Genomic DNA, 15,766 nt, shown 5'->3' on the forward strand with positions numbered 1-15,766 from the left:
TTCCAAGTAATTCACTTACTTTTTCTTGCAGCTGTAAATTTAAAGCAAAAATATAGTATATGCAAATGTATGCCTAATTATGACTTCCATTATAAAGAACATATAGGTTGCATGTATACTTTTTAGCATAAAGTGCAAAGCTCCACCATACTGCCTACACTAAAAACATATTGCACAAAAACATATGCCAAAATTACCCACTTAGCCATATGTTTTACCTATAGAAAGCAATAGAATACTTCAAGTATATGTTCCAATGTGGTTTTGTTATAGCAAAAAAATGGATAGGTAAAGATATGGTTTTAAGGCGGTCTACATTGTCTATTAAGCTCACTATCAATGTTTAAATACCATTGACATATGTGATCAAAAATACCTGCTATAAGTGGAATTCAATTCTCAGTTCAAAAGTCTGGAAATTCTAAAAATACCTTCATGTTTTATGATTCATAATATGCATTGCTCTTCTTCCCCTTAGGTGATTATTGGATTGATCCAAACCAGGGATGCTCTGGAGACTCATTCAAAGTCTACTGCAACTTCACTGCTGGAGGGGAAACCTGTATCTTTGCAGACAAGAAGTCAGAAGGAGTAAGTTAGACTGTCCATAGGCTAAAATTATAGAATATTCTTTTTGTTTATTTATTTATTTTTAACCCATAATCACTAATTCTGGAATAACTGACCTGTCTGAGTGAAGGTGATACTCAGAGGTCTGTGGCCATATCCCTTTAAAGAAGGATCATAAATCCAAATGACTATGCTAATTTTTTTGTATAATAATTGATCATTCATCTCATTCATTGTTCATTCATCTTTTGAACTGAAAACAGGTACGGATTTCGTCATGGCCAAAAGAAAATCCTGGTTCCTGGTTTAGTGAATTCAAGAGAGGAAAACTGGTAGGTTCCACAATCTATAAAAGACCTGTGTTAATAAGGTTTACAGAAGTTCTATGTTATAATGACAGATTGTTCAAGACAATATATGCCAAATTTAACATAAGACTTTGTTCACATCTGCGCTTGATTTCCGTTTTTTTTGTTGCATCGTAGGAACATAAACATTAGTAAAATGGAAGCCCTGGATCCGTCGCATGATGAAAACCATCTACGCCCGACGAAACTTATTGTCTTTAATGGGTTTTGATGGGTTTCCCTTATTATATCTATCATTTTGCCGGACAACATAGTGGTGCATACTGCACTATTTTGTCCAGTAAATGACAGAATCTGCAATGGAGGCTCCTAATAGAGCTAAAAGAGGCTCTGTCACCACATTATAAGCCTATCTTGTACATGATGTGATCGGCACTGTAATGTAGATTACAGCAGTGTTTTTTATTTAGAAAAACGATAATTTTTGATGGAGTTATGACCTATATTAGCTTTATGCTAATGAGTTTCTCAATGGACAACTGGGCGTGTTTTACTATATGACCAAGTGGGCGTTGTACAGAGGAGTGTATGACGCTGACCAATCAGTGTCATACACTTCTCTCTACTCATTTACACTGCAGATAGCGATATAGCTATATCGCTATCTGCAGCCACATAAACACACTATAACGCTACTCATGTGTCAGGACAATGAATATACATTACCTTCAGCCAGGACGTGACGTGTATTCATTCTACTGGCCACTTCTGTAGCGTCTGTGTGATTTAAAGCACAGCACAGTGAGATCTCGCTGTGAATGACAGTTTACAGCGTAATCGCGCGAGACTACGCCTGCTGTGATGTAAATCACAGAGACGCTACAGAAGTGGTCTGGAGAATGAATACACATTACGTCCTGGCTGGAGGTAATGTATATTCATTGTCATGACACATGAGTAGCGTTACAGTGTGTTTATGTGACTGCACATAGCGATATAGATATATCGCTATCTGCAGTGTAAATGAATGGAGAGAAGTGTATGACGCTGATTGGTCAGCGTCATACACTCCTCTCTATAACGCCCACTTGGTCATATAGTAAAATACACACAGTTGTCCATTGAGAAACTCATTAGCATAAAGCTAATATAGGTCATAACTCCGTCAAAAATGATAGTTTTTCTAATTAAAAAACACTGCTGTAATCTACGTTACAGCGCCGATCACATCATGTATAAGATAGGGCATTTATAATGTGGTAACAGAGTCTCTTTAAGACGCACATGTGAACAGAGCCTTAGCTCCCCCTAAGATATAAATTCACACTTCTGGCCTAGTCTAATGGTATAATTGAACATATATCATTAACAAAGATGTGTCTAGTAGATTGAAAAGTAATACAGCCTATATTAAAGAAAATGCACTCCTACCTACAACAGCTCTTTATTTCTTCTAGAGTCATGGTGGCCTAGACATGAATATGTTACCGGCTGTCTAGTCACCCAATTTTACATTTGATTGACACTCCCATTTGTCACCAGCTGACTAGTGTTCCATACCATACTAATTATAAGTGGCCAATAGTATTGAAGTTAAGCAAATAAAAATTTTGAAACACTCTAAAGCCATCCATACAAATAGGATAGTTGTTGGCCAAATATTACAATTTTCTGATACATAGTGATAAGTTATCAGTAGATTGGGTTTTAAGATTATGTGTCTGCCACTGACGCCTTTGTCATTTCTTCCCTGTAGCTTTCCTATGTTGACGTGGAGGGTAACTCAATCAATCAAGTTCAAATGACCTTCCTGAGACTCCTCAGTGCCTCCGCCCGACAGAACTTCACCTACAGCTGCCACCAGTCAGTAGCCTGGCATGATGCTGTAAATGATAACTATGACAAGGCTCTTAGGTTCTTAGGATCAAACGATGAGGAAATATCTTACGACAACAGCCTCTTCATTAAAGCCATGCACGATGGATGTGCGGTAAGTAAAGTTATATGAAACAATGCCACAATAATTTTATTCATAGTATTTCTACCTATCTGGGGTAAACGTTTTAAAAGATAAAATTCAACAGACATAAGAGATTAAAAAAATAACCAGGTAGATACCTATATAAAAGAACCAGCATTAACAAAATTATACAAGGTATTAAGAATATATATACAAGCATATGGATGTCCGGACAATTTATTTATCATACGTAGGAAAAGATAAAGCATTGATCTGATTGCAGACTCCGATATAATACAGTATATTTAACCATAAAAAAAGTACCTTTTAAAAAATAATTGTTTAATGGGTTTTTGGAAATACACATTGATGGCCTATCCTTAGGACACAGTATCACACATGATAGGCTTAGGTACAGGGCCGAGCAGACAGTATCATACAACCTATATCACGCCTGTCTCTAATACTATCATGTGTGATACTATCTGCTGGGACCCTGTATCATACAGGGCCTCAGCAGACAGTATCACACATGATAGGATTAGATACAGGGCCCCAGCAGACAATCTCACACATGTTAGCATTAGATACAGTGCCCAGGACAGTTTTTCTATACTTACTCTTCCTGCTCATTAATGGGGTCCTCTTCATCTCTGTGCGGAGCATGGGTCCTGACGCCATTCACTGTCATGACGTTGTGCGCGGCACACATAACGTTGTGATGTTGTAACTCTGAAAGGCATCAGGACTCAGCGCTACACTTGGATCTGACTCAAGGGCAAGATAGGTAAGTATACTGTTTCTGTAGTAACAGGGGCCTGTGTAGTTTACTACATATGCCCCAGTTACTACAGTAACTGTGGATAGATTTGGTGAGCCCCCTGTCTTCGGTGCGCAGTCGCAATTGCGACTGCTGCAACTCCTATAGCTTTTGTCACTGCTAGGACTTTTGCTTTTCCCACAGCCTCCCATAGGAAAGAGGTGGAGTGGTAAAAGCTACAAGTAGATAGAAGAGCCATCCTTCGTTATTCTAAAAAGCTTGGATATGATTGTACAAAAAGTTCAATTCCAGACTAACTCTTTGTAAGAAAGAATGTAACATATAGACTTTTTTTTTTTTTTTTTTTTAAATTAGATTTCCTTTTCACACATAGAACGAATCGTTCTTCCATGCTAAATGAGAATGAAAAGTGGTTTCCACACCAGTAAGCACATATCCGTGCCGTGTTGTGCATTCATGCGTCTTTCTTGCTTATGACTGACCGTTGTCTTAATTTTTTCTGAATCCGTAACAAATATTACAGTAAAACATGTGGCAATCAGAAATTTTTTTTGATAGAGCTGCTTTCATGACTTTTGGAAGTATTTCCAAAACCTCGTCCGATCAGCAATCAATAAAGTCTTTGAATCAACTAGAGCCTGGATAATACTCATTGTGAGCCAGTTCGTCTTTGCACTGAAAAACTCTTTATTGCCAATAATTTAAAGGAGGAATGATATAAAGTGAAAACCATAAGAATAGACAAATAAAGCGGCATAGTCTAAAGTCATTTGGGGGATGGGATTCCTTTAATCTCTGAAGTTAACAAGGCTGGAATGGTGGCATAACATGTATGATAGTGTTTTACTGCGAGAATAGAGACTCGACAAGGCATTCATTCTATCAGCAGCAAAGCAAAATATTACAAAACTATAAACTGACATATAAGTAATTGCTACTACACCCTATGATAATATAGACAAAATCACACATCAAACACTAATTTAAATGGGAACTGTGTAAAGCTTATTTTCCCTTATATTCGAGCTGCAAGGAAATTGTACATTATCTGCCAGGTCCCCCTAGAGATTATATGGATCACTTAAAGAGGCTCTGTCACCAGATTATCAAATCCCTATCTCCTATTGCATGTGATCGGCGCTGCAATGTAGATAACAGTAAAGTTGTTGTTTTTTTTAAAAAGATCATTTTTGGCCAAGTTGTGAGCAATTTTATATTTATGCAAATGAGCCTTTCCAATGGACAACTGGGCGTGTTTTCTCTTATTTCCAACTGGGCGTGTATTGTGTTTGTAACATCTGGGCGTGTTTACTTGTTTTACTAGCTGGGCGTTGTGAATAGAAGTGTATGATGCTGACATATGATGCTGACAAACACTTCTATTCACAACGCCCAGCTAGTAAAACAAGTAAACACGCCCAGATGTTACAAACACAATACACGCCCAGTTGGAAATAAGAGAAAATACGCCCAGTTGTCCATTGGAAAGGCTCATTTGCATAAATATAAAATTGCTCATAACTTGGCCAAAAATGATCGTTTTTAAAAACAAACAAACACTTTACTGTTATCTACATTGCAGCGCCGATCACATGCAATAGGAGATAGGGATTTGATAATCTGGTGACAGAGCCTCTTTAAGGTCCTAGCTCTTCTGTGACCACACACTAAAGAACTATTGGTGCTATGACTGTGTCAGCAGAACGGATATGGTGGGTACACCAGTGGTTTTTTTTTTGTCCAGATGGGACAATCACTTTTCTAAATGATGATTTGCTGGTCAGCTGTGGACGACCACTCATTTCTCTTGTAGCGTCCACTGCAGGGGAAATGTGGTACAGCATTGTGTGTAATACATTGTAGAGCTTCTATTTTAGCCAGGCATTAATTCCCCATTGACCACTTTGGTAGTGAAGAATAATATTAAAATGACTTTCCAAGAACAGTTGGTTAAAGAAAGTGCAGAAAAAATATGACAGATTGTGACAATGTATTGGGGTAGGAGCATGAACGTGAGCTTCCCACATTGTAGACAAACATGGTATAAAATAAATGGTAATGCATTTATAATAGATGTGCTAACTGGGGAAAACTATTTATTTTACCTTTAATACTGTCCACTAATACTTATTATTCCGTTTACAGCTGAGGAAAGGATATGCAAGAACAGTCCTTGAAATCAACACGCTGAAGATAGATCAGTTACCTATAGCAGATGTTATGATAAGTGACTTTGGGGATCAGAACCAGAAGTTTGGATTTGAGGTCGGACCGGCCTGCTTCTTAGGTTGAGACTGGAATCCGGACAAGCAGCTTAATAAAAAGTGTAAAAAAAAAATCTTCTTTAATAAAAAAAAAAGCGTCAGGCTTTGGATACCACCAGAGACGTGTTCACCACATGCAAGTTTTGAATATGGATTGTGCAGAGGGGAAGAAAAACAAAATACATAGAAAAAGCTCACTGCATATGAGTTACTTAGAATTTGCCAGGCGCCCTCACCCTGGGGCAGAATCACATGACTTAAGCAGTTGCAAAAATATGAAGGACTTAGATGTGATACTATTGAGACAGCTGTGTCCTCCTTTCATGGGAAACGTTTGGTGCTGAAGAACATCCAAAACAGGCTTCGTCCATCATAGGTGCTATTCTCGTAAATGGGTTTACCAAATGCTGTATACATGTAGTTACTCTGCATACTTATTATCAGGCTTGCATGTCCTTTTCCAAAACTTGCATGTGACTCTGGGTTGAGCCATAAAACTAAGAGCAAAATGAACCCAAAAAGGTTCCCCACTGTCTAGACCGGATGCAGTGTCTGTACTGTGCAAAATACCATGTAACTCCAGTGGACTCCAACCCTTCTTTCTGACTCCAAATAAAATCCCTTTGTATATATTGATGTGGAAGACCTCTCTTATTTGCTGTTGCTAAAAAAAATAAATCTATATATATATATATATATATTTACATTCTCTATATATAAAGCCTCAGGTTGCCAAACTGGAAGACAGAAATGATAATCTTAAATTTCACTATTTTTTTGTTGCATTTTTCTTTTGCAAAGTGAAACCATTTTGGTGCAATATTTGATGGTGCTAATACCTCATTCCAGGATGTTGTGACATGCATGTATATACCTAAAATAACTTTTTTAATTATTATTTGTGGTCGCGGGAAAATGTGTATTAAGAGAACTATTTCTGTATAAGATATTTGTCAATTTTGTGTGAAGTCATTGGTCAAACACACGTATGTTTAAATTTTTGTATCATCGAGGTTTCTGCAACTTCCAACAAGTAATATTAAAACTGGACGCCAAACAGTCATGTTATGTATTTGTTCAGTGTTTGAAAAACTTTTAGCAATCTAATCCCAGAGTATATATGTTAATATGTGCTGACTGCTATTTATGTTATAGCTATTCCAAACAGACACAGTAAATATATTGGTCAGCAAGTCACTACGTTGTTGAACCCATGAATAGCTTTTGAGATATTTATGTACACAATTTTGTCAAGGTCATGTGATTCTACCTGGTTGCATCGCAACATAGGAGGGGCTGCTAGTTACGCCAGTTAATTCGACATCCAAATTTTTAATTAGTCTTCCAAACTTCTTGTGGTTTTTCCTTCCATTCTGGTTTTAGCTGGAAAATAAAGATAAAGATTTTCACATTAAAAATAAAATTCTTTTGTAATTATTTTTCATAATATATGTAAGACTTGAAAATTGTGTGTTACTCTTTCATAAATAAACTGTTAAATTAATTGGTCTCAGATCCCACTAGCTCATTTTCCCATGACATTTAATTAACAGGATATAGAATAAACATTTTTTTTCTTTTGCTGTTGAATTTTTTTTCTACAAAAATGTTACTGTCACCTCAAAGAAGATATGAAAATGTTATCAATAAATTCAAGTCTTGTTTACGTTAAATGTTCCTTTCTTTTCTTAAAATATATGCTGGGTCAAGCATAACAACAAATCCCATTATCATAGTCCGAAATGGTCAGATGTTTAATGTCTTCTTGTATTGTTGCCTCAGTAGGCATGTTCATGTAGTACACAAAATGTCTTTCCCATAGTAGAATGTCGCCACAAAGATTTCATAGGCTGTAGCTGACTTTTCCACTTTAAACCATCTTATTGTGACAGAATCTACATTGATGGGGTGCATAAGCATGAACCTCAAATAAGCCCAGAACGATGGCGCTATAAAGTGCCCAAGGCCCTTCAGTGTTTTTTGTGACTCACTATCTCTGATATAGTCCTTAGCATCAATGGGGAATCAAACTCACTAATATTTAAATGAAATATAAGAAGATTGTTAAAAGTGGAAAACCCCTAGAAAATTCCTAACGTAGAGACAATACTATAAAAATATCAAACCAAGTCGAAGATATCTGCTAAAACTCTGAACTTAATCTTCCTATCCATGACATGTTATGACATTATTCAGGTAATGTCAGAAGCCAACAATGCTACCAGAGCAAAACTACTCCTTTGGATATATTTAGCAAATTCTTCTATGTCTCTCCAGCATTAGACTGATTTTACAGTTAAAGTATTTGCTTGGGTTAAGACCACTACATAATTGAATACAACACAGGTATTATTGATTCATATCCAAAAACACAAACAGATTTAGGATTTTTTTTATTCCCCAAAAATTATCTTTAATAAAAAAAAACTGAAAAAAGTTGTACATCTGCAGAATTAGCATTCCTTGGGCACACCGGTGGAAATTATTATGAAGATGCACCCACCCCCATGTAGACATAACCTGTGCACATCCACTTTCAACTGCATTGTAATCATTGTTCTTATCTTTGCACACTTTGGATGGGTCATCAATAAGGTCTAATAGGTTATTTGTGAATCAACCCATAAGAAATAGACCATAACGATAAATGATTGGCTTTAAAAATAGTGCTAAATGTGGTTGTCTAAGGCTATGTTTACACAGAGTATTTTGCCGAGTTTTTTGACGCGGAAACCGCGTCGCAAAACTCGGCAAAAACGGCCCGAAAACGCCTCCCATTGATTTCAATGGGAGGCGTCGGCGTCTTTTTCCCTATCTTCGGGCGTTTACGCCTCTGAGCTCCCATTGACTTCAATGGGAGGCAGAGAAAGCGTATTTCACGGTGTTTTATGCCCGCAGCTGTCAATGGCCGCGGGCGAAAAACGGCGCGAAAATCGCCGCGAAAATCGGCGTGCAGGGAGAGGAAAATCTGCCTCAAAGTTCCAAACTGAATTTTGAGGCAGATATTCCTCCTCCAAAATACTCCGTGTGAACATAGCCTAATGCAGGACATTTGGAGACAATTCTTGTTTTAGAGCCTAAGCCCACTGGAAGATTTCTGGTACTTTAGGGGGGCCAGTCTGTGTTAGAGCCTAATCCCACTGGTAGATTCCTGGTACTTTAGGGGGACCAGTCTTTGTCAGACTTGAGTTCCTTGGGACAATAAGAGGAAATGACTGTGGGGTCCCACCCTACATCTATACAGATCACTTTTAATTACATCATAAACTTGGTTGCTATCATTTCACACACAGGACATATTATAAGTAAGGTCTAATAGGTTATTTGTAAGACAACCCATAAGATATAACCCAAAATTAGCAACAGCTCCATATGGGGACGATATAGGTCAATGGCAGCTTGTAGTGAGGAGCCAGAGTTGCAAAAGTAGAGAATGAGGTCATCATCATATAGAGCTAATTTGGATTTAACTTCGTTGCAAGTTAATCCATAGATCTAGCAAGCACTTTGTAGGCATATAGCCAATGCCTCTATTGAAATGCCAAAAAGGGCTGGGGAGAGTGGACATCCCTGATGTGTCCCTCTACCCAAACCACAGAAAGATAATAGTTGCCCGTTTGCCATAATACGGGCCTCCAGGGAAACGTACAGCAACCTAACCCATTTTAAAAAGAAGGTTCCAAAACCGAAATACTGCATACAAGCCCAGAAGAATAAGGGTTGGAGTAAAAAATACATGGAAACGCTAGGAAATGTAAGTAATGTATCTACAAATTTGGCCCTGAGCATCGCTGCAATAGCAGGAGGGCCAGAGCAATTTCTGGTGAGGTACGGCAACAGCTTTGCCGATTGATTTACCAGCTCAAAATTTCTCTGATTTTGAAAAAAAAACATGGAGCTTGGCCTTAAGGGCTAGTAATTGGGAGTAAGAGTGCTGGAGCATCTCTATCGAGACCTGTTAGCTTTAGAGTGGTCAGTGGAATATTGTTGTTCAGCTTTCTCCAGCTCTCTCTACTCTGTCGACTTATGGCACCCCTGGAGGAACACCATGGCCACATCCTATTGGAGACCCCAATGTCATCATTGACTTGGAAGAATACCTCCAGTTGTGAAGGAAATCTATTAGGCTGAGGGTACTAGAAGAGCCAAAATGGATAAAAGCGCCATGGAGGGGGATGCATGGGGGTAATGTACAGAGAGTTAAGTTAAGGGGAATAATCGATATTCCTTTGAAGAGGCAGGTCATGCCAGCCACATGTGGCATTGTACGGGAGGGAAACTAAGGTATTGTCTATGCACGATAGTGATCTTTGCAAGGGGGAGTAGCAGGAGTACACTTTAGTAGTAAAGTTAAAAAAAATCCACACATCGAACCATCCCACCATGTCTTGAGAGCCTTGGGTTTACTAGTGGGGTAAGGCACAGGGGAGCGGAATAGCCTTTTCAACAGAGGATTGGGTACCAGGCTAAAGTCACCCGTGCATATAATCAAATAGTCTGGAAAATCCAGACCAAACAGCAAAGCCTATCGTAGTCAGCTGAAGGTGGATTGTAAATGGCAAGAAACAATTGATGGATATCAACAGTACGGGCTAAAAAAAAACATAGAGGCCCTCAGGGTCCAACCTGACAGAGTCAATTGCAAAATGAAGGGCGTTACGTACCCGCACTAGAGTAGTTAGAATGGCAGGAGTGATACATCCAGCCGAGCCATCTCCTACAGAGGGAGGGAGGCTGTGGCATCACCAAATGTGTCTCCAAAAGACAGACTATGTCTGGGCTATGGTTTTGTAGAGAGGAAAACACTAGATTACATTTAAGTGAGTTGTTCATACCCCTCACATTCCAGACTACACATTTCAGAGCACCTTTAGCCATAATGACATAGTGACAAATAAGAAAACGTATTAACCAAGAAAACACAATCGCACTTAACACCGTAAGGCTGGGTTCACACGACCTATTTTCAGACGTAAACGAGGCATATTATGCCTCGTTTTACGTCTGAAAATAGGGCTACAATACGTCGGCAAACATCTGCCCATTCATTTGAATGGGTTTGCCGACGTACTGTGCAGACAACCTGTCATTTACGCGTCGTCGTTTGACAGCTGTCAAACGACGACGCATAAAAATACAGCCTCGTCAAAAGAAGTGCAGGACACTTTTTTCAGACGTAATTTGAGCCGTTCTTCATTGAACTCAATGAAGTACAGCTCAAAATTTACGGCTGTCAGAGAAGCCTCGCAAAATGCGAGGAGGAGCATTTACGTCTGAAACGAGGCAGCTGTTTTCTCCTGAAAACAGTCTGTAATTTCAGACGTAAAAGCCTGCTACCGTGTGCACATACCCTAAGAGTAACCCACTTGCGTACAACAGGGAAATGTGCTCGAGAACTGCAGGCAACATCCGGGTTCCAAAGAGAACACCCTCCCCTCATAGACCCCATTCCACCCCACCTACAGTGGACCCGAATTAGGTAGCTTTGGATCCCAAACAAGAGATATACACATAGGTCTAACTAGCTAGTTATCAAAGAATGACCGCTGAGTACCCGGTCAACACTTGAGAATATATGCAAAAGGGACTAATCAGGAGTCCTGAGGCAAACAGGTAAGATCATCGAGTGAGTATATCTTCATGTAGGACAGCAAAATGGTCGTATGACCCTGGCTAGGCATCAGAGATAGAGAGCAACAACCTAGTACTGTGACTCAGTCCCAAGAATGGCAGGCAGGAGAACAGCACAGGCTATCCAGCCATGCCGAGGCTTCCAATGACGAATCAAGAAAGTGCACTTTGCCATCCCAAACGTCCCATAGTTAAGCTGGTACAGCCATGGAGTATAGAATTGCCCTTGTCTTTCATGAAAATCGCTCTGCGCTTCTGCAGTCCGATTGAGAAACCAGGGAAGAAAGAAAAAGGTGCATTCTGTAACTTGAAGGGGCCTTTCAGTCAGGCCAAATGAAGGCTCTTATCCTGGTCCTTACAATTCAATAACTACATAAGGAAGAGTCGTGGTGAGGCACCAGGGGGTAGAGGTCTAGTGGGAACCCAGCATAAATGCAGTTAAAAAGGAGTCATTTTTAAATATTTCTTTGAGCCATCTTTCGGCAAATTTTTCATGACGAGGGCTCTCGGTGCACATTGGCAGGCCCACCACCCGCACATTATTGTGCCTAAGGCGGTTTTCTAGGTCATCCATCTTGGATTGCCAAGTATTTGCTGAAGAGGAGAGCAAACTGACTCTGGCAGTTAGTTGAACCAATTGCTTCTTTATAGAGGAGATGTGGCCTTCAGCCGTCGTGACCTGCTCCTGCAGCGCCTGGTAGGCGTTGGAGCCTAGTCAGCTCCATTTTAGGCTTGTTAGCACCCAAACCGCTCCTAGGTTTGTGCAGCATTGCTGGGGCCGATTTTCACCGTAGATGATCCGGAGATAAAAGAATGCAGGAAATTTAGCTTAGTTTGCCGGGTTACCAGGTTTCAGGAGTGTAATCAGGGATATAGGAGACCAGAGCTCAGAAGAGACACATCCGCTCACATAGTTTGCTAGGACACACCCCCTAGTACTATTATTTTCATCAGACCAGCTGACTTATTTCTTAGTCTTCAGTTAATAAGTTGTTCTACTGTCAACTGGTGCCAAGTTTTAACAGGTAAATGTCTTGGGAGGAATATAGTGGGAGTATTTGCTTTTCAAGTCCAGCACGCACAGAGCAATGAGTGCATATTCATAGGCTTGTGCACTGAGTATTGGGTTGCTTTTAAACTTAGTCTCCTGCTCTCAAGGACCTGGTGTAACGTACACGGCCATGGATCGTCGTGCTGACTCACCCCTCGCGGCCATGGCCATGGATCTGTGAGTGCTGGCCCGCATCTCTTCCCCATGAGACACCAGCACTCACTTCTGCTCCGCTTTGCAATATCCCATATTGCGTGAAAATTAACCCTGTTATTTGGCCAGCTGCTACCCCGCTACGGCGGTGCTGCCTAGTGGGTCCACATACTCACAGATCGTGAGACCTGGAATGTACACGCATTATGTTTACAGCCAAAATATTTCAATGGGCACTGTGTAAAGCTTTATTTCCTCTTTGGTGAGACTGTAGGGGAAATTAACCCTTGCTGCCAGGTTCCCCCAAAGATTACAGATGGCCATCACAAATGGCGATCTTAAGAAGTTGATATAAAAGAAAATAAATTATTGGATTTAAAAAGGTGAGAGCAGGGTCAGACTCTAAAAAAGTGGGACATACAGAGAAGAGTAAAAAAGAGGAACTATTTATAGACAGCTAAAAGAAGTATGGGACTTATTTTTTTATAATGGAATGTGGATGAAGTGCACAATATATCTAGTTATATATAGGAAGAAAACTGATAAATAAAGATTTTGATTTATTCAGAGTAAGCAGCCTTTTAAGGCCATGTTCAGACGTGGCGGAATTGCTGTTGAGTTCAGCTGCGGACAGTACACTGTGGAATTCTGCAGCAGCCGTTTTTTACATTTGTTTCTATAAATTTTTAGGAAACTTAGTTCAGACTTTGCTGAAAATAACTGTGCGCATATTAGGCTGCGGTGCAGAATGTCCCCTCCACAGCATACACATTATGTTGCGGAGAAGCAGCGGAATTTCACTGCGGATTTCAGCCTCTGCAATGCAAAAACTGAAATCTGTGGCAAGTCCGCGGTGATATCTGCAACGTCTGAATTACCTGTCAGATATGCAAATGTTGGTGCAGAATCGTTGCGTTATTGCCCCGAATCTGCACCAACATTTGCAGCGGAAAAATTCTGCCATGTCTGAACGTAGCCTAACAGTTGTTGTTGTTGTATATTATTATTATTATTAGTTAGTTGTTAGAATATTGAGGAGATGTAATTGTAACCATACTTTTAATCAATTATTATTTAAATCAGGCAAATATTATATTGAGACATACTGTATGCTTCACTATGACATTATATAACTTGGTAGTTCTCTGAAGTGAAAACATGTAGAATCATTAAAGAAAGGAGAGGTATATTCAAATTGAACCTTGTGACTGATATAAAGATGAATGTGACTTAGTATTCCATTGTATAAATTGACTTAATACACAAGGTTACCAAGTAAGAAAAACAACATTTTATAATAATTTCCTAAAGAAAATATCAGAAAGACAAAACTGTGCTGGACAAGCAGCTGGGTGGAGATAAAAGAAGAAATGTGCAAAATGTCAGAGGTTTACTGTGTATATGAAGCTTAAAGGGGTTGTCTGGGCATTGGGCGTTTTTTTATACTGATTACCTCTCCACATGATAGGTCATCAGTATATGATCCGTGGGGGTTCTGACACCCGGATCCCGCACCAATCTGTTCCGGTAGCCTCCGGTCACAGTATAGCGGCTGGGCTGCAGAACTTTACCTCTGCTCCTATTCACTTAAATGGGAGCAGAGCTGAAGTACTGCAGCATGACCGCTATACTGTGACCGGAACCATCTGCTTCCGTCACTGACATCTGGTGCCCGAAGGCAACCGGAGCAACTGATCGGTGAGGTGTCGGACCCCCACCAATCATATACTGATGACCTATCCTGTGAATAGTTCATCAGTATAAAAAACCGTCCCATGCCTGGACAACCCCCTTAATTATTTTTTTAAAACGTATCTTTATAAAATATACAGTATGATAAGAATGATACAAGCCTTAAGTCATATGAGGGTGAAGGATTATAATCAGCACGAATGTACCGCTATTAATATCATTGATGGTACACGAGTCATAGGAGTTGTCTTGGTCTACATTTTTGTTGATGACATCCTTTTATGTATTAGACTACTTGTATTTGTTTGCATGACCTACAATCTAGCATAAAACGTTCATATAACAAGTAGTGAGGAAGGTAAAATTCCGGCACTCACCCGTATGGTTGTATTTCTTTCTTTTATTGTGGCATCCAGCAAAAATAAAAACGTACAAGGGAGGACAAAGCAGATAGTATGGCAGGTTACAGCCTGTTTCGCGCTAAGTGTAGCGCTTTTTCTGACCTCCCATAAAACATTCATATCTTTCTGTTTACCAGGTACACTTGTTGAGATGTCTTATGAGCTCTACTTCAGGTGCTCGCATAGTTTTTTGAAAACCAGAAAAATAGATTGCACAATACGACGAAGAGGAAATTTTTCCACCTTATAATGTTGTGCTAGGATTAGGCAAACCCTGTTGTAGCATGGATGCAATCATCTTAAGGATATTGCTGTTTTCTTACTGGTGTTGTAGTCTTTAATACATCATTTTAGTACAAGAGGCAATGGACAAATATCCGAGATGATCGAGTGGTGCCATCATATAAAGGTAATTTGGGATCAGCGGGCAGAACCAAGAGCAACTTTATTATTTGGATAAATCATGAATTAAACAACATGTTTTAGAACACTATCTGGTCTTTTGTCAGGTTTTCCACATACAATTTCTTTCTAGGGCTGAAATATTGCACCAATTGTGTATAGTTTAATGCAGAGGTGTAGCTTGAAACTCTTAGGTCCTGATGCAAAATATGTACCTGTGTCCCCTTAACAGTCATGTGTCATTTAGGGTAAAGCAGTCCTTTAATATGGCTAAAGGCCCTTTTACACTGGCCAATTATCGGGCAAACAAGCGTTCAAAGAATGCTCGTTCCTGATAATTTCCCTGTTTAAACAGGGCAGAGATCAGCAGATGAACGAGCAAACACTCGTTCATCCGCTGATTGTATAGTGCAAAATATTATTGGTGCCAGCAGGACATCTTCCTGTTTAAACAGGGAGATGCGCTGCCGGCATGATAATAATGTATGGGGGCGAGCGATCGAAGTAGCGAGCGCTCGTCCCCACACTAGCTCCTTGTGAAAGAAGCAAACGA

General features: G+C 39.7%; 1 protein-coding gene across 2 annotated transcripts in view; it reads left to right on the forward strand.

The window, feature by feature from the left end:
• COL11A1 (collagen type XI alpha 1 chain) overlaps positions 1 to 7,349 on the forward strand; it is a 162,838-nt gene extending 155,489 nt beyond the window's left edge. For both annotated transcript variants that reach the window (XM_075833368.1, XM_075833369.1), the window contains 4 exons: positions 479 to 591; positions 834 to 902; positions 2,635 to 2,868; positions 5,765 to 7,349. In XM_075833368.1, the coding sequence (XP_075689483.1) occupies positions 479 to 591; positions 834 to 902; positions 2,635 to 2,868; positions 5,765 to 5,911 (563 nt within the window). In that variant the 3' untranslated portion in view covers positions 5,912 to 7,349. The remainder of the gene's footprint in view (positions 1 to 478; positions 592 to 833; positions 903 to 2,634; positions 2,869 to 5,764) is intronic.
• Positions 7,350 to 15,766: the final 8,417 nt, after the last annotated feature.

This window comes from Rhinoderma darwinii, chromosome 7, assembly GCF_050947455.1.
Source record: "Rhinoderma darwinii isolate aRhiDar2 chromosome 7, aRhiDar2.hap1, whole genome shotgun sequence".
In the NCBI taxonomy this organism is placed as follows: domain Eukaryota; kingdom Metazoa; phylum Chordata; class Amphibia; order Anura; family Rhinodermatidae; genus Rhinoderma; species Rhinoderma darwinii.